Source organism: Xylaria bambusicola, assembly GCF_022495145.1.
Source record: "Xylaria bambusicola strain CBS 139988 unplaced genomic scaffold F5B22scaffold_4, whole genome shotgun sequence".
NCBI classification, from domain to species: domain Eukaryota; kingdom Fungi; phylum Ascomycota; class Sordariomycetes; order Xylariales; family Xylariaceae; genus Xylaria; species Xylaria bambusicola.
In genome coordinates, this window is record NW_025953557.1 from 1369121 (window position 1) to 1396942 (window position 27822).

The window sequence follows — 27822 nt, forward strand, 5'->3', positions numbered from 1 at the left end:
AGATACAACACAAGTTTTCTCGAGAAGATTCAGAAAGCTTGATCTCAAGAGGAAAGAAAAAAGTATTAGTCACAATTCCTTGAGTGACTAAACCCATGAGTTACATCTATCATTGCAGACGTTACGTGCCATTCAGACCAAATAATAGTGCCTCAATACTATATATATTACCCCTCCTCAATAACATACAACTTCGGTTTCTTGATAAGCCTAGCTGAAACCTTGTAGCGACTCGTACGAGGCTACTTGGCTATCTACCTACTAGCTAAGGATAATCATCCAGTCTATTGTCTTCAGTCTTCGTCGGCTATTTTATCTCTCACCGCGTCAGCTGCCGCGTTTATCACCTTCTCCGGAGGCCGGTCGAAGTTGAGGCTCTTGGGTTCGACAGGGGTCGAGATTGCGGGGTCGGGTAGTAGGCTGGGTGTATCAGTACCGCCACGGCTTTCGGGGACAGGGATGCGGATATCCTCGGGCGAGCCGGGGACGGTGTTGGGGTCGAGGCCAGGGACTATGGTAGAAATTTCATAGGTTAATAATCTTATGCTTTAGAGAATCCTCATCGGGGTTATGTTTTAGAATTGCGCAACGCTACTAGAGTAGTTTCCTAAACGAGGGTCTTGGCTGGTAGGCCGAATGGTTTACCCCATTGGGAGACAATTCAGGAGAAGAAGTATAGTGAGGCAAGGCGATCTTATTAAATAATACTCACTGTGAATACGCCTAGCCTCGTTTTGATAGGCTGCCGGGATAATCTCAATGATTTCGTCCCGAGGAAATTTGAGCTTAGGAATATCCATCGTGCTACAATGCATGAGGTACGCGTATAGAACACGCAGAACACTTTCGTGAGCAATAACCACGAGATCGTTCTGTTCGCGCTCCAGCTCTAAAATAATGGGCTCCAACCGCACTGCCAAATCATGGTACGATTCGGCTCGCGGGTACCGGTGATGGTACGGATCAAGCTCGTGCTTTTCAATTTCTTCCGGGTAGAGGCGACGAATAGCACGCTCGCTCAGCCGCTCACAGACGCCTGGATTGATTTGGGACATTTGGGTGCGCTGGCGAACTTCGAATCCTCGATCTTTAAAGGCGTCGGCCGTCTGCAGGGTTCGTACTCGCGTCGAACACCAGACTGTAAGTTGGCGCATGGGGATGTTGCCCCCCCCTTGCGAAACAAGCTCGGCATGTGCCCGCTCTCGATGCTTTATCAACGTCTCGGCCATGACTTGGGCATATCTGATGCCTTCCGCAGAGAGAGGGGCATCTGCCTTGTAGCTCTCTTCTCCCTGAGCTGCGCCAGCTCGGACAAAATAGGTAGCGCGTGATTTGATGTGAGTGTTGGTAAGATAAAACACGATACGATGGGAAAGGTAATTGAAAGACACATTGTTGTAGAAGAATTTCTGCCCTGCATTGATCATTTTGATATAGTTTAACTCCTTCTCGTTCATGGTCTCGAATATGGGTATCTTTCTTCCCATCCGTTCGAGGTACAATTTTGCTGCTTCGTCTGGGTCTATGTTGGCAAACTATTTACGTTAGTGACTCCGCAGAGAATATTGAAACTCGGGGGCAACAAACATCAGGAGACCCAATCTTCACATTTCGGGCATTTTCACGAAGGATGTTATCGTCGTCGACGTATGATTCAAGAAACAGTGTCTGGAAGTATATTAGCAGAGGCTTTGGAGTAAATCGGGGGCTAGGAATGACAAAGCATACTTGAACATCGTGTTTCGCAAATTCTTTGGCCAAGGATCGACGGCCTGTGGCTGTCGGGTTTACAGCGTCATAGATAGCCACCTGCCCGTTCTCATGATTAAGCCAGGCATAAATATCCTCGCGACACTTCTTGAGGATCTTCTGCCGTAACATAACGGACGCAGGCGAGGCATCCGGGTAAAAGTAATCATCAGGCACATCATTGTTTTGACCAAGGGTCGCACGACGATAATCTCCAAGATGAAAAATCCGGGTCTTGACGCCTAGCCTAGAAAGCTGGTAAGTAGGCTACTATGAAACCGTATATCGGAGAGCAGCATACCATTGCAGATAACGTGCCATAGATACGGATATATGACTACGACTCGTCAGAAATCGCATGAAGAGTTCGTGGCGGTTGGTGTCCCATACGTTTTACCTCGGGCTGGAAGCCCAACCATGATTATAGCAATGCGGCCTGAATGGAAGAGCCGTCCTGACATTGTGCTATACAGCTGGGCAGGTGCCCTGTTGCCATCTTCAGGGACATCGTGGATCCCGTCAAATAAAGTGCTGCTCTTACGCCTATAGCGAGGTGCATTTGCAGCAATCTCTGCGGTGCTGGAAGATTGATCAGTATCTGGATAGAATGGGCAACGTCTGCTGCCAGAACGGGTTGGTTTCTGCATGAGTGGCGATGCGAAGATGAGATGGAAGATGCTTGTAATCGGTGGCAGCGGAGCAGAAGTTGATTCAGCCGAGCCGAACAACACGATAGATACATGGTTCTAGAATGGCTGTTCCGAGATAATAACCGCACCACCTCGCTATTGGGCTCATTGCCTGGGAAGTTCACATCGCCGAACCCTCAAGTCGAAAGCAGTGAACCAATCGATTATGCCCCATTACATAGAAACTTGGGGTGCAGCCGTATTAAACAGGCAACGATATCAGATGACTTACAGTAAGGTATCCATGGTGACCGGTACTGACTTCCGAATGCCGGTTCTTTTCGCTCGCCGCTTTCCGTCTTATATCCCGGATGGTCGATAAAAGGAGCTAGGCAATGCAATGCGTATATAGATATACAGCGTTAGAAGGGATGGAATTTTTATAATCTGGCTGATACCTCAAGGTTCAAAGCGCCGGAGGTCACTAGATGAAGAAACAGGACTCTTGACACGCTGAATGCCAGGACGCAGGGATTTCCGGGATTTCTGGACGCCTCTGCACTGGCTGACAAGAGAGCCAAGTTAATGGGATATCGTTTAGTGTTCCCAAGGGTCGAAATGGATTTTAACAAAATCGATGAAGACTCTGGCTCAATGGACTGTTTGTGTTGATTAAAGTTCGGAGTATAACAGGGATCCAACAATGTGAGGTAGCGGGGGCAGAGTGTAGATGTTCCAGTGTGAGTTGTTGGTACCGGTGTTCGTAGAGGCCAAGGCTGTGTAGTTTTCTTAGATTTAGGGTCATGAAACTTAGAAGGAGCAGATGATGAGCTGTACTTGTAGTACTCACATGAAGATGAGGCAGGCAGGCAGGTAGGTACTTATGTAGATAGGTAGGTAGGTAGGTAGTAGGTAGTAGGTAGTGTAGTGTCTACTCAGTATGCAGGTGCTGAGGAGTGATAGACGGCCAAGTGCATCCACACAATGCTCTGTCTCTTGGCCTTTCTTTTCTTTTCTTTTTTTTTTCTTCGTCTTCGTCGTCTTCTTCTTCTTCTTCTTCTTCTTCTTCTTCTTCTTTGATGTTTGAATTTGGCCGTCTGTTTCTTCTCCGTCTCCGCCTCCTTGTTCTTGTTCTTCCTCCCGCTTCGCTCTCTTCTGTCTCTCCGTCTTTCCCGCTGTCAAGAGTTGCGTCAAGGGTTGCAGGTGACAAAGGAACTACCTAGGCATGTTATTATGCTAGGTATGGGAACTTTATGTAACGGCGCCCACCCGAAGTAACCTCACGAGAAGAACTTGAACACTGGCAGTAGGGAACAGTACACATAGGTCGGTACCTGGTGTGCAGCGCAGCGCAGCATCTCCGATACTTGACCCAAAGAAGCTCGCGGGCGTGCAGTGTACAGTACTGTACTATGTAAGTATGTACCTATGTAGTACTTAAGGATGCGATTCGATGCGATTGCCCGGAAAAGGACCAAAGGAAAATACTACTAGGTAAGTATCTATACCTCTTCGAGCCGCCTACCTACATAATATGTACTGAGCCTGCACGAGGGAAGTCCTTATACTACGGTATACTATGTACCTACCTGCTACCTACTAGGTACCTAGGTAGGTACTACCAGACTACTACTACCTAGTATGTACAGCAGAGAATTCTTCTAGCCTGTACTTTCCTACCAGTCACTTCCTGATGCTTGAAGCCTATCACGTCACTCTGCTGCTAGCCAGATCCACCGTCCAAACTTACTTATAGTACATAGTATGCGAGAGGAGATAAGGGCCACACAACATGCACTTGAGGTCTAGTGTACTGTGATAGCCTGATAGGTACATATCGAGCATGCCTGGGTATAGACTAGGTACCTGCGTGATGTAGATAATCTGCCTACGATGTAAAGTACCTTAGACCTCTACAAGGTACTGCTGAGACATGATGATGAAGGTCACTTTTTTTTTGGAATGCAAGTGCCTCTCCCTCGCCTGTCCTTTTAAGCTGCTTATATGCATAACTCTTTGCCGCCCCATCGTATCTCTCTACCGGTGTTATAGCATAATCACAGACTCCCGTCCCCCATCCCCCAGCGACCTAAACAGCGGGATGGGACCTTGTGTGGATCCATCAGCCAGGATAATGAACTCACAGCGCAAGGCCCGTGAAATGATTTTTTTCGCTGGCCTGTCTTCCTTTACCGGTATCACCAGGATAAGCTAACGTATTTCCTCATACTTCCCCATTGTGCAGTGTGCAGTGTGCGTGTCCTTGGGAGCTCCAGATCGTGCTCTACCCATCCGACCGCCGCCCTAAACCCTCTTCTCCTGTCTTCTCCTGTTCGCCGGCTTGTATTATCAAATACTGAACCAACAAGTTCTGCTGACTCTGTTCTGCTGCACTTTTCCGCCTCGCCCTTGCCCGCACTCCTCGCCCGCATCGGCGCCCGCTCTCCAACGACTACTCTTCAACTACACGGACAGCACATCCTTGGCCATTTGCGCAAACCCCGTCAACCATGGCCTCTAGCCAGGACATAACGTCGGCATTGCCCTTTGGCTTTCTGACCGCCAACCCCTTCGCAAACGCTGTCAGTGATGCCTACCGATCCTTCTCGGATCGCAGAGCCAAGCTCGGCCTCACAAACCCCGGCACTGTCGAGGGCATTAGCAAAGAGGTCCAGCGTGAGGTCTCCCTTACCAACTATATGCATACCGGCCTTCGAGCCGATCTCACAAAGGCTGTGAGCCTGTCGCCCTTGTTCCAAGTATCACACCAGTTTGCCATGGGCGAGCACATGAAACCATATGCTTTTGCTGCGCTCTTTGGCACCAATAACGTGAGTTGCTGCGCCTAGCCCATTACAATCTCGGAGATCTGTTGACGTTGCTCATACTCGTCTTCTCCAACACTAGGTGTTCTTGCAAGGCAGCGTAGACAATGATGGCATATTGTCGACGCGTTTTAATTACAGGTGGAATTCTGCGCTTGTTACCAAGTCTCAGTTCCAAATAGGCTCCCCTCAGGATATGACATCGATCGAGCACGAATATACCGGCAGCGATTTTACTTCATCTCTTAAAATGTTGAACCCCTCGTATCTTGAGGGTGGCTTGACAGGTATCTTTATACTCAGCCATCTCCAGGCTATCACAAAAAGACTGTCTCTTGGTGTTGAAGCTGTCTGGCAACGCGCCGCTTTGAGCCAGCCTCCCGAATCCGCCACATCCTATTCCGCTAGATACAAGGCTGAGGATTGGATTGCGACGGCACAGCTCCATGCTGCTCAAGGCGCATTGAATGCTACATACTGGCGCAGACTATCTGATAAGGTACAGGCCGGCGTTGACATGACTCTCCAGGTTGCCCCTAGCCCTGGTGGCATGATGGGTGGCTTGCAAAAGGAAGGTGTCACCTCGGTTGGTGTCAAGTACGACTTCCGCATGTCTACATTCCGTGCTCAGGTTGACTCCAAGGGCAAGCTTGGCTGCCTCCTCGAGAAGAGGGTGTTACCTCCTGTCACCATGTCCTTCTGCGCCGATGTTGATCATATGACCGTGAGTGATGATAGAGACCTCGAAAGTGTCTCGCTTTTTTGTGCTAATAATTTGACAGCAAAATGCCAAGGTTGGCCTCGGTATAACCATCGAAGCTGGAGGGGAGGAATTACAGGAGCAACAGGAAGCTTTGGGTGCTCAAGCGTCTCCCAACATACCCTTTTAATCCAACCCTCACCACGAGATCTCCCCTCTTATTAAGGTAGTTCGAATGCACGCTGGAGCGGTGGGATTCTTTCAGCTCTCAGCTGGGCCCTTAACCAACGAGCATGAAGCCTCGAAATTTAGGTCAACTACTATTTTCCCTCCACCTTCTGTGTTAATAACCGATTCGCCAATGTTTTCGTAAGGCGGGCCACTCCATCCAACCATGATGAATATAGAGTTATATCTCAGAACTGAGTCACAATTCGATCTGGGCTAGGGCTAGGGCTAGGGTACCAGGGTGAAACAGCTGGGTACTGTGTACAATAAGGAAACGGCAACTCTAGAAGGGGCAAAAACGGCTGCATGTCTTGGTGGTCACAGATAGCAGGTTTGGCAGGCTGTTTTGCCTGCGGCATTTGATTCTTAAAACTAATGTTGAGATGCGCTATAGGAAGAAATGTAATCTACCTACGTACCTGGGTACTTGTATATAGCTAGCTACCCTGTGTGTATAACATGAAATGACCTGAACACTCGCGGGACATACCCTGCCATGAAGTCCAGTTGTCATCCTTGTTTCCTACAGTACGGATGGCTAGTGTATAACCTAGTTTCCTGATGGGGATTTGAAATTGTCACGAAAAGCGATGCGAATTTGGATATAATTATTGCAGAGGATGGACAACAATGATGTTGGTGAGCAACCTCGCGTCAACATTCGAGCGGCCTAGTCACCTATGACTCAAATCGCAGTAGAGACCGACGGCCCAAGCGTTACTTCATAGCGTTATTCTAGAAATGTCAAAAATGCAAATGACCAACCCTGACGTTGTCTTATAACATGTGCCCTTTTTATTTGAAGCTAATTAAATATCTTAACTTTCTTCTCCATCTCGTTATACATAGTATGTACCTAGCAGGGAGAATGAGGAGGAAAGAGAAATATATGAAGACAGGTTGGGTGCGAAGCCAGATGTCAACAAGTCAGTGTTACCTAATGCTTTAATACTAAAACACCAACGAAATACACTCTATACTCATCCGTTAATATAAGATCTCACTGCTGCTCTGACTTTGAGATTGCAAGAAAGAAACAAACCATGCGGCGAACATTGGGTCACAAACACTAGGTAGGAACAATATGAATAAATCGTTGCCAAGAATTGCTGGTAGAGTGCTGACCAAGATAAGTAGCCGATAAGCATACCTACCTATGTAGGTACCTACTCAAGGGACCCCAGACGTACCCCAGCTCTCAAGACCAATTAACTAGCTGACATATTTGTAGGGACGTCAAACGTGGCCTTAGAATAAGGAGCTCTCTAGGCGAAATATCTACCAGAACAGACTTTGCCGACGACGCATTTACATACAACTCAGATATCGAGTACCGACAAACGAATTGACGACCGACCGAGAAGTAGGAAGGAAGAGTGTTCGCTGTCGTAAACCCCGGCCAACACGCCGGGCTTATCTCGCCTAACATGTACAACTCTCTCAATCGCCTACAAACCGTCTTTGGCTTCTTCACAACGGTAGCCTTCGTCGTAGCTGCTATAATAGCCGCCTCCGACTTCACAGCCCCACGAACACCGAGCGCCACGGTCAAGGCGACTAATGTACAGGTGTACGTAGGCGACAAGCAGCCCAGCCCAACCCAGCCCGTTGAATTGCATCAATGAACGAGTGAATGAATCTATAAATTTGATAAAGTGAAACGAGCCATGTCCCCAGTTAAGCTAATGTTTGCGCGCGCGACGCCGCCATGAACAACAGTGTCAAGGGCCGGCCGCATTATTACAGCTCCAAGAAGGAGGAGTACGCCATCATCAAGTTCTCGCTAGACGCCGACCTGTCGTCGCTGTTCACGTGGAACACCAAGCAGCTCTTCGTCTACGTCACGGCCGAGTGGCCCGCGGCCGCCAGCAGCGACACCAACCAGACGAACAAAGCCGTCATTTGGGACACCATCATCACGAGCCCGAGCTCCGACCACCTCGCCAACATAGGCCCCGCTACCTTGAAGAAGCTTCGCAAGAGCGCCGCTGGCAAGAGCGTAGATCCGAGCCGGTACGCACAAAATCCCGCTTCTCGCGGCATATACACTTTCGCGCACAGATACTTTACTGACATTTTGACTACTCCCAGAGGCAAGCTATCGCTCAAGAACCAAAGACCCAAGTACCAAATCACCCATCCGACAGGCAAAGTAGCCAACACGGAGGATGTGACTCTTCATGTCCATTATAACGTGCAGCCCTGGGTCGGCATGCTGACATGGAATCAAGACTTTGACTTCGCCCTATGGAAGAAGATGGCCAAGGGCATCAGCAAAGCCTTCGCGCTCCCCGCCGTCGCTCCTAAGAAGAAATACTAGGCTTAGGCCAGCAAATTTACATTTAATTAGGAGACAAGAAGATTTATATTATTATCGCTTGTGCAATATGGAGACGGCGTTCTAGGATCCCGGGTAGTGAAGCTGAGCTCGTTGTTATTACCCCCGTATTTTACCCTGCGTAAGCCCTGTCTAGACAATTCGGCGGATCCCCAGTAATTGCCCATGTTTTGAACCATAAAATCCTACCGGTGTCGTAAGGACGCACATTTTACTGCATTACAGGAAACTGCAACCCGTGCGCCCTGCGCTGGGTGTTCTGAACAGGGGTTTCGTTTCACGAGGTTGTTGCATCTGATACGATACATAAAAAAAAACAGTCTTCCAAGTAGTGATATAGCCAAACACGAGCTAAACCACGTACATAGCCGATGGGAGACAAAGCCATGCCCACATTGCTGAGTGTGATCTACCCACATCAACTTTTGGGCAGATACAAGTTGGGGAAACGACTCTGATGTCTGACAACATGAGTGATCTTGTTTCCGTCTAAGGTATGCCGATAACGCTCTCATACACATGTCATTTCCTGCTGCTAAGATAGGGGTATAGCTGGAATAGCAAGGGGAATGAAAACAATGAAATGCACCAGTTGGCCCGCCTACTCCGTCTCATGCAGATTCACATTGAAAACTCTGGTGTTGTCTCCATAACTGTGCAAATAGAGCATTGATAGTCGTGATGTTCTTGTGTCATACAAGTTCCAATAGAACACTAAGAAATAGTGAAAACAAAAACAGAATATCTCAATCCCCTGAAAGATCAATGATATCGTTTTCAGATTTGCCGCGCACCTTCGCGGCGACAACTCTGTCTCCATCTCCTCGGTTTAGAAAGTAGGAACTTTGTTGCTCTGTTTGTTTCTGACTGTGTATCTTACTAGTCTCTTGCCCTGGAGACCGACCGTGTATGCTCAGCGACGGAATTTCGACTACTATTTGGTGTCCCATTTGACCCCTTTGGTATTCTCGAGGGTTCTGCCGCGACACATCCCGTTTTCTGCTCGCGTCATCAACAACCACTGGGTCCAGTGGTGTTGCACCTGGAGAACCTTTAGACGACGGTGTATCAGACGTAAGTGGTGGGAGAAAGTTAGCTTGGAGATTACTACTGCCTTCTGTCACCGGAGATGTCGAGTTGCGTTTAGCTATCTGACCCTGGACTGGAGAATTAGGAGAGGCACCAGCGGCCTGATAGGAGATACGATGATCAAATGTTGTCTCAGCTTCACAAGGTGATATAATCACGTTTGGACCAGCTTCAGAGCTAGCTTGCGCCTCCCCGACGTTCCAACAGTGCTGAGCGTTTACTTGTTGCGTAGTTCTCTTACTGTCGCTGTGGACACCCGTAAGGGACTGCTGCGCATTAGTTGTTGACTGCTTCACACTCTTCTCAGAATCTGGAAGTTCCGCTAGAAACATCACGCCTTCGATGTCCGCACTACCACGCCTAGGCCCAGGCGGGGGCGGGGGTGGTAGGGAAGGAGGGCTTTTGGATTTATCTACTTCATCGCCCCGACGGTCTTGGGTTGCCAGTTCTATTTTAGAGGAAGTATCGGAAAATCTCCTCGCTGGGGTCGCTGCATAGCCCAGAGCCTCTCCTTTCTTTATCTGTTTGCTGCCCATTTTAGCCCACCGCTTTCGCTCATGCATTTCATCCTCAATGGTTTGTTGCTTCTTTTGAAGGTCGAAGATGAGTTCTCTGATACTGTTGCGTAGACTCGATGGGCAAAAGTCCCAAGTAATAGTACCATCACGCTGTAACAAGCGTTTCACAAAATCGTCAGGGTCGTAGAGAAACTGTTGAATATACCCTAGCAAGAACAACCCGCAATCACAGTGGTTTGTTTGTTCGGGAAGACCCTTAGCCGTGGTACCTAGAATATTTGGAGGCGCTATTTCGATTTCCTTTCTCTCTCTTCCTTCCGCTGCGAGATATTGCTTCAGATAGCTGCAGGTTGGCGAATGCGACGAACCCAGAGAATCTAGTGTAATTATTCTTGGCTGTTTTGGGTCATTTTTCCGAGGCCCGCCAGCCGGCTTCTTTCCCAGTTTCTTGTGTCTTTGTGGGTTGTCCGTGGTGGCAATATGCTCTACCTCACCCTCCGATCTGTCCGGGTTTTTGATCTCATACACATCATTATCAAAATTGAGGGGAACTAAGTCAGCTTCTTCCCCCGTGTTACCGTCTGCCATTTTCTTGGATACGCTAGCTGAATGATCAGAGTTGTCAATTGACATTCGTCTCAGCTTTTCGACAACATCCTCTCTCGTAAGCTGTGACGCTTGTTCGCCGTCCATAGTAACAGTTGGAATTTTGCTGTCTGAAGGGGTAACAAGGTTTCCTTGGCTTATTTCAATACCATTGATGGTTGAGATCACTTCCTTTTTGTTGTGGTTATCTCGTTCACGACTGTTGGAGCTGGCAAGTAGCCTGGGTGCATTGCAGATAATTGCCACATACCAGTGAGTATACTCATTGATAGGAACAATGATATAATCCTTGGAGAAGAGGTCGACCTTAGTGGTCCAGGTCTTAACACTATCGTAATTGATTCCCTGGCCATTCTTAGTGGGCTTTAGCTTGTCATAAAAGAAGGTGTTCTGGAAATAGATTCTTTCTGCCAAATCGGGATTGTTCTTCTCTAGTTCGTCTTGCAGATACCGAAGGTAGAATATAATAAGGTTGTCGTTCAAGAATTGGCCGTCGTCAAGGCGTTGAATATCATCCTTATCAACAGTTGCTCGATTTTTTCCCATTCTGGGATAAACGAGAGAATTCCGCCACTTCTTTTCCCAGCCTGCATTGAGTGAAGTCCAGCCTTCGGGAATAGGCTCAAGTTCAGGCGACTCCGGTGGCTCAATCTTCACTGGCAATGAACGGATTGTCCGTCTCCGAGAGTACACCGAAGCTGCTTGGTCATCTAACACTCGGTTCGAGACAATATCGCCACCACTGGACGTAAATATAAGGGAATTCTTCATTGTGTCTCTCAACCTAGGTTGGCATGGGGATTCAACGGCAACATCATGGTCTCTCAAAGATCTGTTCTTCTGATTCTGATGCAACAGTCTGATGTCCTCTGCGATGGGAGTTTCTATTTCGTCATCTGAAAGTATCTTAGGGAACTTGGCTCGTTCCATCATTTCGTTGAAATCTTTCTCGAGTTTAGCTCTGTCAAATTATTAGCCGCCACGTGAAACCTTTTCCTTGCCTATTATTCTTACCTGCTACAATCCTTGATAATAATTGGAGCACTGGAGCTGCTGTAAACACCAACCCATTGTAAAAACTTATGGAACTCAGGTTCAGACGCAAATTCTACCATTAGTTTAGGGCCAGCACCATTTGCTACATTTACACTGTCGAACATAGTGGCGACTATGCAACATTTTTCGTCCTCTTTACTGCGTATGACGGTTTTCGTCTTCGTGATATCAAGTGTAAGATATCTGTGTTGCTTTAGAAACTCTTTCTTGTCATCAACGGGAAATAAGATGTGGCCAATCTCGCGAATGGATAGAGCACAGTAATCTGGAACGTCGTTTTCTTCTGCTTGATACTGGTACTGCCCAGAAACACCACGCACAATACGTAGACCATCCCTAATTATTGTATGCGCCTTTCCCTTCAATTCGTCTACTAGGCGGTGTTTTGCATCCATTGAGTTGGATGCTCTAGCAGCAAGAGTGCCCTTGAACCTTGTAGGTTGAATATTGCCTCTGATCGATAGACTGGAAGAGTCTGTCTTCGGGCGCTTAGCGGCTCGAGAAGCTGCAAGTTCCTCTTCACTTGGAGCTAGTTCATCTGGACCCGAATCAGGTGCGCCGCGTTTTACCCGCTTGTCCGCGTTATCAATGACTTTACGGAATATCTGTGAAGCGTTGGAGTGAGCTGCATTAGTGTCTCGTTGGAAACGACTCGCAAGCTTTTCTATAGGGTGCTCTTCTGGTTGCTTGCGTTTGAGCTGGTGCGAAACTACAGGCTTCTCGACAGGGCCGATGAGGTCAACTTCATCTTCACCAGTAGGTTCCTCGCAAGGGATAGATCTCGATGCAGGGGAGTCTATATCTTCACGTTCCGAACACTTCGAATCATCCCGACTTTTCCGGAACCGTTTCGGTTTGCGCCATCTATCAGCATGACGGTACTCGGCAACGCCATGGCGAGGAGGGCTCTTATTGCTCTTATTCGAGGCAGCCGAACGAAGAGAATCGGTAATAGATTCAATTTCTAAAGACCGCTTTCGGGGGTTCGATTCATCCAATACAAATGCAGCGCTGGAATATTCGCCGTGCGTATGGCTTTCACCGAGTTTTTTATGTTTCGCTGGAGGGGAGCTGGAAGGGCGGGGCTCAGGGACGGATAAAACCCCCAAAGGTGTTCTCGAAGACGCACTGTTGTTGGAGAGGGTGTTCATGGGCTGAGGAGCACCCAAGTTTCCAGGCTTGGTCTATGAAAAGTCAGCTGTTTAACAAGGAAGCGGTAGGTGGGTAAGCAGGAGGCAGAGACTGACCATATCGGCAGCCCTTCGAAATGGGTTAACCGATCCCAGACGAGCAAGCAATGGCTTCCCAGCTTTCGTGAGCAACCCGGAAAAGGTAAATACAGAGGCAGCAGCTCCGTTGCTGGTCTCAGTAGACAAGCGGTGTTGTGAGGATGGCATGTGCGACACAAGCCAGTCGACATGCTGACCACTAAAATGCTTCCCTGCTTCTTTGTCGTGGCACACTACGGTGAAGTTTCACCACCGGCATATGACTAGATTGCCGTCTCCAAACGACGCATGAACGAGCGGATAGAGGCTAGGATGACCATTCAAAACACGATTCAGAGGCGCAAAGTCTGTCAAATTGAGATCTGGGTGGCTGCAAAAGGATGTTAGACGCAGAGGGACGTTGTCACAGGTTGCGCATAGAAAAGATGGCCGTTTGTGCGACTCTGGCTTGTGATCAGTGCTGCTCAGTCGGATAGGAGGATCAGAAAAATACTTTACCCTAGGAATACTTGACAGGCGTACGCAAGGTATGCTGTGTGGGTGTCTTGATAATGCGTTGAAGTTAGAGGAAGCCAAAAAGTGCAGCTAACGAATGGCCGCAGATAGTCACGAAAATGATGTAAAATGCAGTTGCTGTTAAGGGCTGGGGGTTGACTGAGCACCTGCCTAGGTAGCCTACTATAGGTACTACAGGCCGCCGTAGCCTCTTGGTTGAGTGTCCCAATTTACGGGGTACATGTACCTAAATAAGAACCTAGGTATATGTACTTACGTCTTGGCACAAGCACCATACTACAACCACTGGTAGACAAGCGATGTACATGCCTAGGTACTTACCTAGACACGTCTTTAGGTACATATGTAGGTACCTGCCGACTTTTGAATTAAAGCATCCCTCGTAGTTACAAATCCGTGAAGCCGGCTTGAAATAAGTGCTCACAAATATCTGGCCCATGCTTCCGACTGCCTCTTGAATCGCAATCGTTTCGAAAGAAAGATCACCATAGTGATTGTCTTACTTAGATAGGATAACTATAATCATTGAAACTGTGCCCGTTAGAGAGTAGAACCACTAAATCAAGACTATCCGCAGGCTTGCTGTATCCCCGTTTACCGTGAGGGTATCATCATTTTACATTCAGCCGACCATCTTCGCTACGGTTTCCAATATGTGTGAGTTACGGCGATGGTTTCTCATAGGCCCCCGTCTTACGGCTACGTAATTATCCGTCTACTTAAGGTACGCCTGTAAGTATGTTTAGACAATTAGATGGGCGGTGACGCTTCAACATTTCTAGCTATAGTCGTAAGCGAGACTCCATCGATGAGATGATATCGTTAAGCTAACGAAGTAGTATTCATCTCGGCTGTAGTCCAAAGGTAATCCAATGATAATATCCAGTGTGGGCACAGATGATATATCAAATCGTATACATTAGATAATCTACACGAAGAATAGGTACTTACCAAGCCTCAAATCCTAGATCCAAATATCTTTCCCTGGTATCTATGTCCATACTTCAAAGCTCGGTAAGCATATAGCTATTCCATATCGATTAGCCAATATGGATTCCCATGCTCCTCGTCTCAAGTTCCATCGTGAAGTGAAGAAAAGTCCAAGACCAGATTGCCCTAGCTACGTAAAACTCCTTTTGCTATGCTGAACCAAAACAGCAGTGTCATTTCCTATCGAAAAGGCTGTCCTCACATGCTCATACATATACAAACATCATTACTCTTCCTCCGGCGGCGTATCAGGATCTGTGGGTGTCAACTCATATACACTTAATCGGTTTCCAGAGCCACAAAGCTGCGTTTCATCGGCCGCACAAGCCATGCTACATTGACCGCTAGGGGCAGCCTCGGAGCCCTCGCCGAGTTCATCACCGCAGTAGCATTCGCTGCCGTATTCAGCGCCGAAATACTTGAATCCCTCACAGAACGTCGCACAGAGATCGAGAGTCATGTTGGCGGTAACGAGGGCTTTGCCTGAAAGCGCGCGGACCCCCGTACCCTCGGTTTGACATCCGTACCAGGAGTAGTTGCCAACTACGAGGGGCTGTGATGGTCCGGCTGTCGTGTTAGAGTAATAAAGTTCCAGGCGGTTACCAGCGCCGCAGTATTCCGTAGGGTCGCCCGCACAGGGCATGTTGCAGTCAGCCAGGTCCGTCTGGTTACTCGAAGCGGCAAGAATGTCACCACAATGGCATTCGCTTCCAAATTCGGTTCCGAAGAAATGGTAATCTTGACAGAAGTCGGCACAAGACTCCAGCGTGACATTTCCTGCCGTGGATTTTGAGTCGAGAGCTCGCACACCATCGCCTTCGGTCCAGCAACCCTGAAAAGCATAGGGAGGAACAGTGGGCTTGTGCGTTGGGGTGATAGTAGGCGTTGGCATCATCGAGGTCGACGTGGGTGGGTTGATGAGTCTGTACATTTCTAGCCTATTACTTCCACCGCAGTACTCCAGCTCGTCGCCACCACAGGTCATGTTACATTCTGCGTCGTCGGTGACGTTGCTCCTGGGGTCAATGAACTGGCCGCAGTAGCATTCAGTGCTGAATTCAGTGGCGAAGTAAGTGAAGCCAGCGCAGTTTGATGCACACATCTCCAAAGTCATGGACTCGCCGGGGAAAGTAGCTCCCGTGAGGGCACGGGTGGGAAGCTCCTCATAACAGCCGATACGCAGATAGGGTGTCACAGTGGGCTTGATGGCCAGAGTACCAGTAGGAGTTGGGATGGGACCTGTGGTAACGTATAGTTCCAGGCGGTTGCCAGCGCCGCAGAATTCTGTCTCATCGCCGGAGCAAACCATATTACACTCATCCAATGTAACGTTAGTGCTGGCTGTATGGACCTTATTACCACAGTAGCACTCACGCCCATACTCAGTGCCAAAATAATAGAACCCTGTGCAGTTGGTCATGCAGCTCTCAAGTGTCATCCCATCATAAACATAGCTAGGACCGCTCAGAGCCCTCGCTCCGGCGACTGTTGGCTCCGTGTTGCAACCAACTAGCGTGAAGTTGCCCAATGTGTCTCTGTGGTATGGGGTCTCTACTGCTGCCGTACTCGTAACTGTTCCTGGCGAGGTCACAGTCGGGGTTACACTAACCGACGTCGAGGAGGACTCGACTGGAGGATCATCAGCACGTGAGCAGAGCGAAGCTGGCGGCGCGTCGAAGGCGGCGCATCTTGCCCCTAAGCCACTGGCTGCTTTGAAAGCATCCTGTGAAGCCGTTTCACCAGTTCCGGTAACCACGTCAAACTTGGTAGCATAGTCAAGGTCTCCCAGGCCTTCATAGGTACCCGTAAACAAGGTGTAGAGGCCGACACAGTCACCCTTTGTCATGGTAACTGTGGCATTGTTAAGAGTGGGGACTGGGCGGTTTGGGTCATTGACAGGCGTCTTATATGACACCTGCAGTCTGACGGGCTGAGAGCCAAGGTCGTTGCGAACCTATGTCAGAACGTCAATATGATATAACCAAGGTCAATAGAGGTTCAACTCACGGCAGCCACAACTTTCAAGTCGCCTTCGAGCAGACAGCTTTGGGGTTTTTGCATGATGACAGCATCCTGCATGGGGTACGAATTTCCATTGTTGTCATATTCTTGAGACACTCCACTAGCCATGTTGACAGCCAGGTTGAAGGAGGAGATGCCTGAAGAAGTTGGAATTTGAACACTGATAGGGAACCACTATGGCTAGTTGATTAGGGACAGAACTCAATACATTTGGAGTCAGTTTCATGTAAACTCACTACGAACGTATCGTCAAACCCCTCAGTAGCACCTAAGAGGGTAGCCGTAGACGTACAGCCCAATGCACCACAATCATCGCCGCCATTTCGGTCCTTGTATGTCAGCGAAACACTCTCGGCAGAGTCGGTTCCGAAATCAGTGGTGCGAACGCGGATGAACCCAGACAATTGCATGGTTGAGGCTCCAGGGTTCAGTGTGAGCTGCATGTCAACTGGTTTGACGGCATAAGGCTGAATAGGTTCGGTAAGAACAACACCATCAGGGACAACCTCAATCATCTTGCGCAACACCGTAGCACAAACGTTTGTGAAGGTCTCGGGATCCGCCAGAGTGGTCATTGTCGCGTTTCCATCCGAGTTGAAGACTTTGAAATCAGCGTTTCTCGTGGCGCGGATTGATGGACCCACGACCATAGGGTTCGTTGTATTGCCTGATAGATACTCTGTCACAATCGTGTTATCGAACTTGGCCACTGTAGAATCCATTGGTGCCTCGCCCTTTTCTGTACTGCCTACTGGGACGATTTGAGGGAATTCGGTCTCGTGGACCCCACCAATAGTATGGCCACATGCAACGACTTGAATCATCTCGGTTTTGCTGAATCCCATCCGTAGGAACTGGTTTTCAAAGGTGAAGGCCGAGTTTTGGGGCAGAGGGACGCCGATAGGGCCAGCTGCTGTAGCATCAACTCTACCAGCAGCGATGGGGACGACCGGGCCACCGCAAGACCTCACGGCATAGTACACACCCAAGGCTAACAGATCGGCCACGCCGGATTTACTTGTATAATAATCAGCCATAAAGGTCAGCGTTGTCTTGAAGGCGGGGCCGATGTTGTCTGAACTTGTAATCTCATATTGTAAAGAGCCGTCCATGCCACCCTGTCGCGGGCCACCTGCAATAGTGGTAGTCGCCATATCGTGAAAAGCGGCTCTTAACCACTCAGCAGCGTTGTGACGTCCAGGGCCAGAGGCTTCACTTGAGCAGGGAATAACAGTTCCGCCAAATTCGCGGCCACGATAGCCTTGCACTTGGTACATGATCTCTTCCAGCTCATCAATCTGAGATGGCCATGTTGGGTCTGTTCTTGCCAGCGTGCTCAGCGAGAGCAGCGCCGACAAGAATTGTGTAGACCTGCGCATGGCGAAGAATTATCCTGAGGACCGGAACTATTAAGAATTAATTATGCTGAACAGAAGACAGCCAACCATATATCCAGCCCAGCCTGACTGGGTTGAAGGTACCGGCGGAGACAGAGAGTCAACTGGATCATATCCAACACGAAGCAAAAGAGAGGACTTTAATACCATGGTATACATAAACTGATTATACCAGTATATTTTTGCCTACTAGCCGTCATTATCGTTGTCAAGTCTTGTCAACCCCAGCTAAGGTGCCACAGTAGCGGAGATGGAATACGAGATCTGACCAAAATGGTTAATAGGCAAGCTAGGATTGGACGAGTCTTCCACCTGTGCATCCAGCCGCACAGGTGGGACAGACGACTAATGCAAGCCAACAACAGGAGCGGATGGAGACCGAGACAATCTACTGTCGTCCCCTGCATGGTGGTGTAAAATGTAATATGCACTATCAAGGAGCAGAGGCGCCATGCTACCTGATGATCCACACGTGGATTTTCAGGGCCCACGGGACATACCGAGCTAGCAAGATCATTATTCCAATCCAGGTTCGACCGAATCCCGGTGCCCTGTTTATCGAAACTACCCTATAATATTTGTCGCAGTCGTGCGAAGTTCTATCCGATGATATCTAACTTAGAGACAGTAAGACGTGACAATAGCTCTCTCGAAGCTATTCATCGAGAAACGTAAATATGACATTACATCATTTTCAGAGAGCTTCGATGAGCTTTTCAGCTCGGCGCAGGGCCAGAGGGCATGGCGTTTCATGGCTTTCTATAGGTACGAAAGGCTGATGTCTCGCTTAGTATTGACTATAGGAAGGCAACTCAAGAAGTGGCCAGACCTTCGGTGTTCTGGATTCCTGCCTATTCAGACAGCGGTACGCAAGGTGAGGAAATAGTCGTCAGGTGGTGGTAATTGCCCCCAATCAATAGTGTCTTTTCAGCTTCACGAACTTGCATGCCAATGTATGGCCCAGCAGTGCACAGGTAGTGTGTCTGATGTCGCAGTGCATTGTATGTATATGCTAACCGGATTCCTGAATAACTGGAGACACGATAGTCTTTCAAAACAGTCTCCGACTTTCTTGATATTGGAGGATTGCTATTTACGACCTTTGCTATATTGCTTAGACATGCCAACACGTTGGTAGACTAGTATGACGCTGGTATCCGTCTTCATTCAAGGGCCGAAAGATGTATGAAAGTGATCGGTAGTTGAGAACTCCTACATGGGTATTAGCAAGTCGAGCGGTACCTGGCACGTAAATACCTAGAGGTAACCACTTATTTGCAACATCACATAACTTCGAACCTCATACATACTTACCTATAGAGCCTGCCTACATACCGTATATGTGTACATGGCATGTAACCCAAATTGGTACTCAATGCAGACGAAAATCCCAACGGGTAGCCGCAATTTGGGTCTCGGATATGCATGCATGTATGTGTAGGTACCTATGTACTACGTATGTATGTAGTCCGCAGCCGGTGTAGCCCCGCTTGCCGTTGTGAGCCCGAAGAAATTTTCAAACTGACTCGAGCGCCAAGGTGAGCGAAGTGATATTTCGTCGAATCTGGAATGGTATCGTGAGATTGGTCTGCTTACTGGTACTTACTTGGAGTGTAGGATAACTGTGACCTACCTACCATAATCACAACGGTGCGCGCATACACACATGCATATACATAGTATGTACATGTACGTCAAAGACACATTGGATGTTCTTGTAGCTGAAGGGTTGCCTGCTCGATGCCCACTTAGCGAGGGCTGTATAGGTAGCGCACAAACGAGCAACTAATGGGTTCATCTTCCGAAATCACAATAAACCTTGTGACCTGAATGTAAAAGTCTGGAACGCTGCTGTTGGCCATGTGCTTCAGGGGCGCTGAGACGGAGCGATGCCGGTATCATGAACACATACAATGCTGCCGAGACAGGTCACAACTAGGTAGATTATCAGACGACAAGGTGGCCAGGGCACACTGGTGGCGTTAGACCACATACCCTTAGGCACCTCTAAGGAAGGGCAAGACAGAATCTTACTGGTAGCAGCCCGCAGGTGCCTTCTCACGATATCTTCAAGCCCTGATCTGCTACCTAGCAACATTCCTCAATATCACAATACTTGGTGGTTGTAGTTGCATTGCTGCTAGTCACAGGATTTAATGGTATGCAAGGTCATCCTAAGCGTACATTGTAATCAGATAATTAGATGTCATATGCTAGAATGGTCGACTTAATGTGCATCCAATGTCTACACCCTCGGGTCATCCGGGCAGCTTCCAACTTGAGTCTTCATCCGAACAGCCTCGTGTTAGCGACTGCAACGTTCAGTTAGCAACTAAAGGTTCTTAAGGGAACCAATGGCGGAAAATCGGTGTAAGGTTACTGGAATTGTATGTTAAGCGTGCCGGACCCGACTTTCACAGCATTAGCCTACGTACCACCACAGGCGACCGGTTAAGCCGGTATCGTCTTATCATGCTAGTTAAATTCGGCAACTTGCTCGATCCTTGCGTGCCTCCCTAGGTAGTCTACATCTAGATATAGTAGTAAGTACAAGTGTGTACCTATGTCTGCACGATGTCTTTAGCTAGGTAATGCCTCATGGGGGAGAAGATGGGTAGGTAGCTCGACCGACTTAGATACGGTCTGGACTGCGTGGCAACAACACTATTGCAAGTTGGTGAGGAAGAATCGGTGTTAGTTACCTTCCTAATTGATTGTCAGTTTTCATTCTAGAGGAAGTGACTGTAACGGTTTGAAAGTGATAATTCTCCCATCCATCTTTATTAATCAGTCTATAATAAAACACCAGTAATCTTCTATATAAGCGATTAGAGGGGAGGGGCATGTTATATAATGCTATATCTATGGTATATATATGGTATTACCTACTATATACTTCGAGATCAAAGAAAAGAAGTGAGTTATATAATCATCTCGCCTGCATACATCTAGCTAAAGCCTAAATAATAAATAAGAGACTGGAAAGAGAAAGAAAAGGGAAAAGTTAAGAAGGACAAAAAGTAGAAAACAGCTAAAAGTGAGTCCCAACTCCGAATCGGGGAATCGAACCCCGGGCTTGACGGTACTGCACAGATGACCAGAGTCTTCCATATTGAGAGCGTCAAATGTTAGCCACTACACCAATTCGGATTGATGCGGTTTGAGCTTTAAACATTGTATATATATTGTCGCTTAATTGTGCAGCTTTCATCCAATTGAATTTTCAAACCAGGTGGGGTACAAATCCGCTAGGATGGGTGCCTTTACTTACTTCGTACATGTAACTGTTGGAACTCTACTTCCGTCACCAACCTTCCTTCGGGCTCTCCCCAATGGAGGGTTGGGTCTTTAATTCGATAATGACTAGTCAACTTGATAAAACTTGGGTACTTCCAAATAACTGCAATTCCTTCAAAAACAGAAGTAGCTTTGCGTAAACCAATTCCACTTCACATAAAGATTAAAGACCCCAAACCTCCTTGGGGGGAGCCAAAGTACGCAAGGATTGGCATAGACTCTTGAGAAAGGAGGGAGATCTGTTCGCCCACGTGATGCACAGACAACTTTCAATATTGAATTCTGGTATGAAAAAGCATAACTTCTCTTGTTTCTGAGCCGTTCTAGCACAGCAATTGGCGAGGAGGCAAGGGGGCTACTAGTATTCTTGGTAGTATTATTATCTCACTAAACTCCAGCCATACCAAACCTCGGAATTAGGTATCTCATGTAAGAAGAGTTCACTGCCTATCGTAGACACACACGTTCCTTTCGTGGGGACAGTAAGAGCTTCAGTTGCCCAGGGTCATGTCATGGCTGCATAAATAACTTGAGGTTCTCGATAGACATCTAGACCAGTGGACTCTGAAGCCTTCTCGAAAGACGATGGGATAAAGTAAGCCTTTCCGCACGGCGCGAGTGTCTAAGACTGAGGTAGGCTAACTATAGGTAGTCTTTGGCATAGTATTCAAGATGGAGTTATAACGATGGCTTGGGTTGTAGTTGTTGGCAGGTGCGGTGGGCGTGGGCTATTACCCCTCACAGTGGATTCCTAGCAGACTAAATCTTCTACGAAGTACTCCGTACTCTACAACATCAATACCAATCCAATCGTTCAATACGAAGGGTGGGGTAAAGCATAGCGGGCGACCATAAGGACATCCCTAGGTACTTACAGAGCTAGGTAGGTGTAGGTACGTGCATGCGACACTCAAGCCAGGCCGAATGAGATGTCCCCGCAGCTGTCATCAGCTGCGCAAACGAATCGATTAGCCCTCCACTCCCACAAGAAAATTAATTTGCGGACTTCACCCGTCAATTTTCAACCTGAGAACCATCACCAACCGAATTTCTCCAGACCATCCACCGCAAAGTCGAGGTACGCACGCCACCCATATCATAGCATTGAGGCTTCGCTCATCAATATTCCCCTTTGCACCCCGTGTGTTTTCGATCCTGGCGACTGACGTTACTTGGAAATAGCCCAGCGACTTCAAGATGGCCTCAAGACCGACCGTCACCATCATCGGCAAAGATGGTTCTCCTTCGGGAGCTACCCACCCCATTCCCACTGTCTTCGCCTCTCCCATCCGACCCGACATTGTTCAGCAAGTCCATACCGGTATGGCGAAGAACAAGCGCCAGCCCTATGCTGTGAGCGAGAAGGCAGGCCACCAAACTTCGGCCGAATCCTGGGGAACTGGTCAGTTGCCCGCTATCTCCATGCAATGCATGAATTGAGGACCACGAGTTGAGAGTAAACGCGGATGGCAAGGGAATTAGGTTGCTAGAGACATGGAGATGTGCTGACGATGTGATGCTCAGGTCGCGCTGTTGCCCGTATTCCCCGTGTCTCTGGTGGTGGTACTCACCGTGCTGGTCAAGCTGCTTTCGGTAACATGTGTCGTTCCGGTCGCATGTTCGCCCCAACCAAGATCTGGCGCAAGTGGCACATTAAGATCAACCAGGGACAGAAGTAAGTGGACCTCCAATACTGTTATGAGGGAGAAATTGACAATATAAAGGCGATTCGCTACTGCCTCTGCTCTTGCTGCCTCCGCCGTTGCCCCTCTTCTCCTGGCCCGTGGCCACCAGATTTCAAACGTCCCTGAAGTTCCCCTGGTTGTTGACTCCGCCATCTTCGAGGGAGGTGCTGCTGCCAAGACTGCCAACGCTTTCTCGATCTTGTCTGCTGTCGGTGCCTCTGCCGATGTGATTAAGTCCAAGAAATCCAAGAAGCTACGCGCCGGAAAGGGCAAGCTTCGAGGCCGTCGTCACCGCCAACGACGTGGTCCCCTCGTCATCTACGACCCCGAAGTCGACGGTACCGAGCTCGTAAAGGGCACCCGCAACTTGCCGGGTGTCGAAACCTGCTCTGTCTACGCCCTCAACCTTCTCCAGCTGGCTCCTGGTGGTCACCTGGGACGATTTATTGTTTGGACCTCGGCTGCCTTCAAGGCTCTTGACAGCATCTACGGCACTACCACCACACCTTCTGAGCTCAAGAAGGACTTCCTATTGCCTTCCAACGTTGTTTCGCAGGCTGATCTGAGCCGTTTGATCAACAGCTCCGAAATTCAGAGCGTACTGAATGCCCCCAAGGGTAGCTCGCTGACCAAGCGCTCTGGCATTCAAAAGAACCCTCTGCGCAACAAGCAGGTTATGCTGCGCTTCAACCCTTACCACTCGACATTCGTTAAGAAGGAACTTGGCCAGCAGAAGAAGGAGGCTGCCAAGCCCCCCAAGACCCCTGAGGCCTTCCTCAGTGTTTTGAAGGAGGACTAAGTCAGACTAGCTTGGTGAGCAGCTTGTCTCAAAATCCGGTTAAGAGAGCATTGGGTTGCAATTGTCATGGGCGTAATGGGTTCATAGGGTCTCGTGAATCAATGGAATTGTCATTATGATCATATTTCCGCCCTAAATTCTGTTCCTCACAAACGTCTAAATGCTGTATTCGGTGACTCGCTGCATTACCTGTATTTCTCATCAGTAAAAGGCAACAACACTGGATGAGTATGAAGCGTGACGTTGCTTAGTAACAACATTAGACAAAGCATTACTTATTAAGTAGCCTTAGCTACTTCCAACTTTTGCCCGTTGTAGCGTTTGCACTTGATAAAACGAGTCACTCATGATGCCTATCAGTCTGCAGCGTATCAACTGGAATGATATTAGTAGTCCCACTACTAGGGTGAAAATGAAGCTTTGTAGAAGTCGCCTAATGTTGAGCACCTGACTTCGACGTCTGCCTAGAAGTTGTTTATACTTTCAGAGATAAGGTCGTGGTGTATAATACAAAAGCAGGCGATTGTATAGATCATCTAGTGTGCATGCACGTTGTTCCAAGATGCGAACCCAAACACTATATTGTTCAGTCAAAATGTGTGGTCTCAAGGTCGTAAGACACATTTCCCACTTTGCTCACTTAAATCATACATCCGCCGTCTTATTTGTATCGGGAAACTAGCAGCCCATAGCCATCATAATCTCAGACTCCTCAACCTCGAATGTGCCTGCTTCCTCCAACAGAGCCTCTAGCTCCTCTATCTTCTTAACCCGCCAGAACTTCTGTACGCCGTGCCCAAACCGTACCGAGCAGTCACGATTCATTTCATCGGTCTCGGCAGCAAAGCAGAGACGGAAGAAAGACCAGCCTTGCCGAGCGGCGATTTGGGGGCTGGCGCTGAACATCATGCCCGGGCTCGCGAGGACAAGATATGGCTTGTGCGTCAAGAATACCATGAGCGCTTTAGAGAGCGCTGGTCCGTTGATAACAGTACCCTGAGTCCCTGTCGCGCCGAACAATGGATGATTCTCCAAGTGCACTTTAACCCATAGAAACATGCCTCCCCGGGGCCACCTGAAATCATATAGCTTGGTCTTTGTAATGACGCCCCAGTCCGAATCAGCATCACGAACAGGCGTCGATTGCTTCAATTGATACGCATTTTCCTCCAGGAGGGTGCACATCTCGTTCATGCGCCGTTCGTATTCGCCACGCAAGCCCGCGAGCCATCGTACCCATCCTTCCGTCTTCCAGCCGGTAAAGGTAGCTTGATCTTTTCGCGATCGTGACATGAATGCGGCAGTGGCCTCAGGTTGCGGACCCATAATATTTTCCGCAATCATTGCTTGGACAAAGCCCGACGGCTGGGAGGTACCAGTTTCCGACACGGCTATTATACGTGAGCAAATCTGGGGCGTGGCCGTAACCCAGCCAAGCCGACAACCTGGTGCAACTGTTTTCGAGAATGTATCCAGTCGGACAACACGGCCATCGACGTCAATGTTGAGAAATGAAGGTACTAGTGAGTCTAGGAAAGGATAGCCCGACTTCTTAGGCAAGGTGTTGGCGGTCTTGGACACGGGAACCGGCATGTTTCGTGACTTTGCTTCCTCGATCTCTGCCGACGGAAACTGGAGATACCAGTAAGGGTCATCTTCAACGATAATCACATCATACTTGCTACATATCTCATACAAGTCTTTCCTCCGCTCCAGTGAAAGTACGCCGCTAGTTGGGTTGTGACCCATTCTGGAGTATCATTGTTTTAGTAAAAAATATGTAGCTGTTTATGTGGAAGATTATATATGTTCAAGAAAAAGGCCGAAAAGGGGTAAAGAGAAAAGAATAGAGAAAAGACTAGAATTGAGATAAACTTACGAGACAGTATATAGTAGATGGGGTCGCTTTCCTTTTGCGTCATCCCAGTTTGCTAAGACATCTTCCAATCCACCAGGGCCATACGGTGCCATGCCGTCGTCATCCATTTCTACAGGGCATATCTGGACACCCCTGGGCCGAGCTTGGTTCATAACACTAGGGTACGTGAAGATATCAACCAACATGCCAGGTCGCTCGCGAATATCGTTCTTCTCTTCCACCCAAATGTTAGTAAAGACGTCGAGCACCTTGGCAAATCCGTCTGTTGACCCTACGGTTAGGGCAACCTCAGCCCCTTCCCTATATGGGACATTAGGGTGCAGGCATTCGCGAGTAAACTGGCGAATATACGAAACTAGAGGCGGATAGCCCGAGGCCTGGCCATACTGCAGGGCAGTGGCAAGATCAATCTTCTTGGTGACATCAGGGGTATCAGCGTCATGGGGAACGACGACGTGGGAAGCCGTCTTGGGACCCTCAGACGACACTTTTACCGAAGTCACGGCAGAAGAGAGAGCATCATCGCTGCCAGGGCGATTTGGCGTTGGTGTCCATCGCTGCGGGCGCGCTGACTGAGCCTCGAGCGTATCGAACGGGAAGAACTGGGCATTGGGAAGACCTGCTCTAGGTAAGTACAAGTGGGCGAACGAGGCACATCACACCAAGGCATGATGTTGTCTATACGAACCGCCAGCCAGGTTGCCGATACCCGGAATGGTGAAAAGCTTATAGAGCAACTTGAGCGAGTTGGGCTTCCGTGCCTTGGTGACATCGGAGTAATGGTGGCTCAAGTCTTTTGGCAGGGGTTTGGCCATGTCGGCATCGCACGGCATTGATTGGTCCATCTTGCCTTGGGTGAAGTTACTGGTGTCGAGAAGCTATGACGAAGTGGAATACGGGATCGTATTATAGCCCAATCCAGCCAGCCTTGACTTGGAGTGAATGGATATATCGTAGTAGGTAAGAGGCGAGTTCTGTCTACATATGTCTTGGCTGGAAGGAAATTACGTATAACATGTACTTAGGTAGGCAGGTACTTAGCAACCTAGTATGTGAGTTACAGTACCTACCTAATATCTAGGTTAGATGATATAGAGGAATGTGGGCCGCTCGAACAAAGGTGAAGAAGAAGCGGAATGAGAAGAGGGAGAAGAGAGAGGGAAAAGAGAGGAAAAGAGAGGAAAAGAGAGAAGCCAAAAAGCCGAAAAAAGAAGAAAGGATGCTAGGTGGTTACTAGCCCGGGAAATATATATGTATGTACATGATGATTCTTACTGCGTCTTTAGATAACAACTACCTACCTAGGTATGTAGATAGATATATGTGTCTGGTCGTATACATACATACTTACATGGTTGTTTTCCGCAGGGCGTGGTGCCCGGAGTTTTGGTATGCCTCGGTATGCGTACACGGACGACTGAGAGGCCCGATTACAAATCGCCTCCTTCTCTGGTGTGCTGTGTGACCTGTGGATGATAACCACGGACGATAACCACGGATGATAACCATGGATGGTGGATGGCCATGGGTGGATTCATGACTTGGACATGGGTGTTTAGCGCAGCGAGCTGGCCGAGCCTCCCGCCTCGGCTCTCTTTGATAGGTCTTAGATATAAGTCTGCTTCCTCCATGATGCGCAGAGGCTTGATGGCTCAATGTCCTCTTTTTCTTATCTCTTTTTCTTATCTCTCTACCACCAGTCTCTTTCAACCTAGCAGCACCTACTAGGTACTTCGTAGGTACTCAAGGTAGGCAAGGCAAGTAAGCCACTGACAGCTACCTACTTAAGTGCACTGAGCACTGAGCACTAAAATATGCAGTGTGATGCCTTTGACCTGGTCAGGAAAGTCGGTACCGTGGTATTGGTCCTGGACGTTGCGACTCGGCTTATTGAATGGAAGCCGCGCCCACCATTCGCATCATTCGCTTACCCATCACTATTCGCACTCCGGGATTTATTCCTTGCGTCGAGGCACAACTTCGATCCGACCGTAGTTTAGTATCGGTAGATCTTGGCTTCTTGCTCTTGGCTCTCGGTCTTCTGCGGTCTTCTGGCCTGGGTACCGGTGCACTGTAGTCTGTAGATACCTAGGTAGGTACCTAGTGGACGTAGCAGGCATGGCGCCGGGGGTTATCTCGGTAAGTTGCTCCGGTCACGGATCAACGTCGGTAGTTGCAATCGACACCAAGTGCCTACCTAAGTAATGAATTGGAAAGGACCAGTCGCCAAAGCAGACCAGCAGACCAGCAGACCAAAGGACTGCCGGCTA

General features: G+C 48.6%; 7 protein-coding genes and 1 non-coding gene across 8 annotated transcripts; 3 read left to right on the forward strand and 5 right to left on the reverse strand.

Moving 5' to 3' along the window:
- Positions 1–49: 49 nt before the first annotated feature.
- Positions 50–2500, reverse strand: F5B22DRAFT_355491 (bifunctional 6-phosphofructo-2-kinase/fructose-2,6-bisphosphate 2-phosphatase). Its single transcript, XM_047971005.1, has 6 exons — positions 2140–2500; positions 2051–2086; positions 1729–1996; positions 1588–1668; positions 713–1535; positions 50–511 (listed from the first exon to the last, which is right to left on the reverse strand). The coding sequence occupies exons 1-6, from the start codon at positions 2394–2396 to the stop codon at positions 294–296; spliced, it is 1683 nt and encodes a 560-aa protein (XP_047835042.1). The 5' UTR covers positions 2397–2500; the 3' UTR covers positions 50–293.
- A 2241-nt stretch (positions 2501–4741) lies between these two features.
- On the forward strand, positions 4742–6504 carry F5B22DRAFT_355464 (mitochondrial import receptor subunit TOM40). The gene is made up of 3 exons (XM_047971003.1): positions 4742–5209; positions 5286–5927; positions 5986–6504. Exons 1-3 carry the CDS (start codon positions 4889–4891, stop codon positions 6091–6093), a joined length of 1071 nt encoding a protein of 356 aa, XP_047835043.1. The 5' UTR covers positions 4742–4888; the 3' UTR covers positions 6094–6504.
- Positions 6505–7253: 749 nt separating this feature from the next.
- Positions 7254–8553, forward strand: F5B22DRAFT_355479 (signal peptidase subunit). The gene is made up of 3 exons (XM_047971004.1): positions 7254–7701; positions 7851–8144; positions 8223–8553. The coding sequence occupies exons 1-3, from the start codon at positions 7559–7561 to the stop codon at positions 8449–8451; spliced, it is 666 nt and encodes a 221-aa protein (XP_047835044.1). The 5' UTR covers positions 7254–7558; the 3' UTR covers positions 8452–8553.
- A 549-nt stretch (positions 8554–9102) lies between these two features.
- Positions 9103–13150, reverse strand: F5B22DRAFT_355630 (uncharacterized protein). The gene is made up of 2 exons (XM_047971007.1): positions 11697–13150; positions 9103–11643 (listed from the first exon to the last, which is right to left on the reverse strand). Exons 1-2 carry the CDS (start codon positions 12887–12889, stop codon positions 9216–9218), a joined length of 3621 nt encoding a protein of 1206 aa, XP_047835045.1. The 5' UTR covers positions 12890–13150; the 3' UTR covers positions 9103–9215.
- A 1294-nt stretch (positions 13151–14444) lies between these two features.
- Positions 14445–18068, reverse strand: F5B22DRAFT_355719 (uncharacterized protein). Its single transcript, XM_047971008.1, has 3 exons — positions 16732–18068; positions 16481–16669; positions 14445–16427 (listed from the first exon to the last, which is right to left on the reverse strand). Exons 1-3 carry the CDS (start codon positions 17872–17874, stop codon positions 14700–14702), a joined length of 3060 nt encoding a protein of 1019 aa, XP_047835046.1. The 5' UTR covers positions 17875–18068; the 3' UTR covers positions 14445–14699.
- A 2872-nt stretch (positions 18069–20940) lies between these two features.
- F5B22DRAFT_t34 lies at positions 20941–21042 on the reverse strand. The gene has a single exon. It is a non-coding gene; the product is annotated as a tRNA-Glu (tRNA).
- A 725-nt stretch (positions 21043–21767) lies between these two features.
- On the forward strand, positions 21768–24002 carry F5B22DRAFT_355906 (60S ribosomal protein L4-A). Its single transcript, XM_047971009.1, has 4 exons — positions 21768–22267; positions 22372–22591; positions 22714–22864; positions 22914–24002. Exons 2-4 carry the CDS (start codon positions 22387–22389, stop codon positions 23671–23673), a joined length of 1116 nt encoding a protein of 371 aa, XP_047835047.1. The 5' UTR covers positions 21768–22267; positions 22372–22386; the 3' UTR covers positions 23674–24002.
- A 349-nt stretch (positions 24003–24351) lies between these two features.
- On the reverse strand, positions 24352–26397 carry F5B22DRAFT_633742 (pyridoxal phosphate-dependent transferase; the record flags this gene model as incomplete). The annotated part of the gene is made up of 3 exons (XM_047976882.1): positions 24352–25423; positions 25553–26171; positions 26241–26397. The coding sequence occupies 3 exons, from the start codon at positions 26395–26397 to the stop codon at positions 24352–24354; spliced, it is 1848 nt and encodes a 615-aa protein (XP_047835048.1).
- Between the last annotated feature and the right edge of the window lie 1425 nt (positions 26398–27822).

Bases quoted from the DNA above. Each gene is read 5' to 3' on its own strand.
- F5B22DRAFT_355479 (XM_047971004.1), top strand. From the start codon at position 7,559: ATGTACAACTCTCTCAATCGCCTACAAACCGTCTTTGGCTTCTTCACA. The intron at 7,702-7,850 runs GTACGTAGGCGA...CATGAACAACAG, and splicing joins AAGGCGACTAATGTACAGGT to TGTCAAGGGCCGGCCGCATT. The intron at 8,145-8,222 runs GTACGCACAAAA...GACTACTCCCAG, and splicing joins AAGAGCGTAGATCCGAGCCG to AGGCAAGCTATCGCTCAAGA.
- F5B22DRAFT_355491 (XM_047971005.1), bottom strand. From the start codon at position 2,396: ATGCAGAAACCAACCCGTTCTGGCAGCAGACGTTGCCCATTCTATCCA. The intron at 2,087-2,139 runs GTATGGGACACC...GACGAGTCGTAG, and splicing joins CTTCCAGCCCGAGGTAAAAC to TCATATATCCGTATCTATGG. The intron at 1,669-1,728 runs GTATGCTTTGTC...ATATACTTCCAG, and splicing joins TTGCGAAACACGATGTTCAA to ACACTGTTTCTTGAATCATA.
- F5B22DRAFT_355630 (XM_047971007.1), bottom strand. From the start codon at position 12,889: ATGAACACCCTCTCCAACAACAGTGCGTCTTCGAGAACACCTTTGGGG. The intron at 11,644-11,696 runs GTAAGAATAATA...ATAATTTGACAG, and splicing joins ATTATCAAGGATTGTAGCAG to AGCTAAACTCGAGAAAGATT.
- F5B22DRAFT_355906 (XM_047971009.1), top strand. From the start codon at position 22,387: ATGGCCTCAAGACCGACCGTCACCATCATCGGCAAAGATGGTTCTCCT. The intron at 22,592-22,713 runs GTCAGTTGCCCG...TGTGATGCTCAG, and splicing joins GGCCGAATCCTGGGGAACTG to GTCGCGCTGTTGCCCGTATT. The intron at 22,865-22,913 runs GTAAGTGGACCT...GACAATATAAAG, and splicing joins AAGATCAACCAGGGACAGAA to GCGATTCGCTACTGCCTCTG.
- F5B22DRAFT_355464 (XM_047971003.1), top strand. From the start codon at position 4,889: ATGGCCTCTAGCCAGGACATAACGTCGGCATTGCCCTTTGGCTTTCTG. The intron at 5,210-5,285 runs GTGAGTTGCTGC...CTCCAACACTAG, and splicing joins CGCTCTTTGGCACCAATAAC to GTGTTCTTGCAAGGCAGCGT. The intron at 5,928-5,985 runs GTGAGTGATGAT...ATAATTTGACAG, and splicing joins CCGATGTTGATCATATGACC to CAAAATGCCAAGGTTGGCCT.
- F5B22DRAFT_355719 (XM_047971008.1), bottom strand. From the start codon at position 17,874: ATGCGCAGGTCTACACAATTCTTGTCGGCGCTGCTCTCGCTGAGCACG. The intron at 16,670-16,731 runs GTGAGTTTACAT...AACTAGCCATAG, and splicing joins GGTTTGACGATACGTTCGTA to TGGTTCCCTATCAGTGTTCA. The intron at 16,428-16,480 runs GTGAGTTGAACC...GTTCTGACATAG, and splicing joins ACTTGAAAGTTGTGGCTGCC to GTTCGCAACGACCTTGGCTC.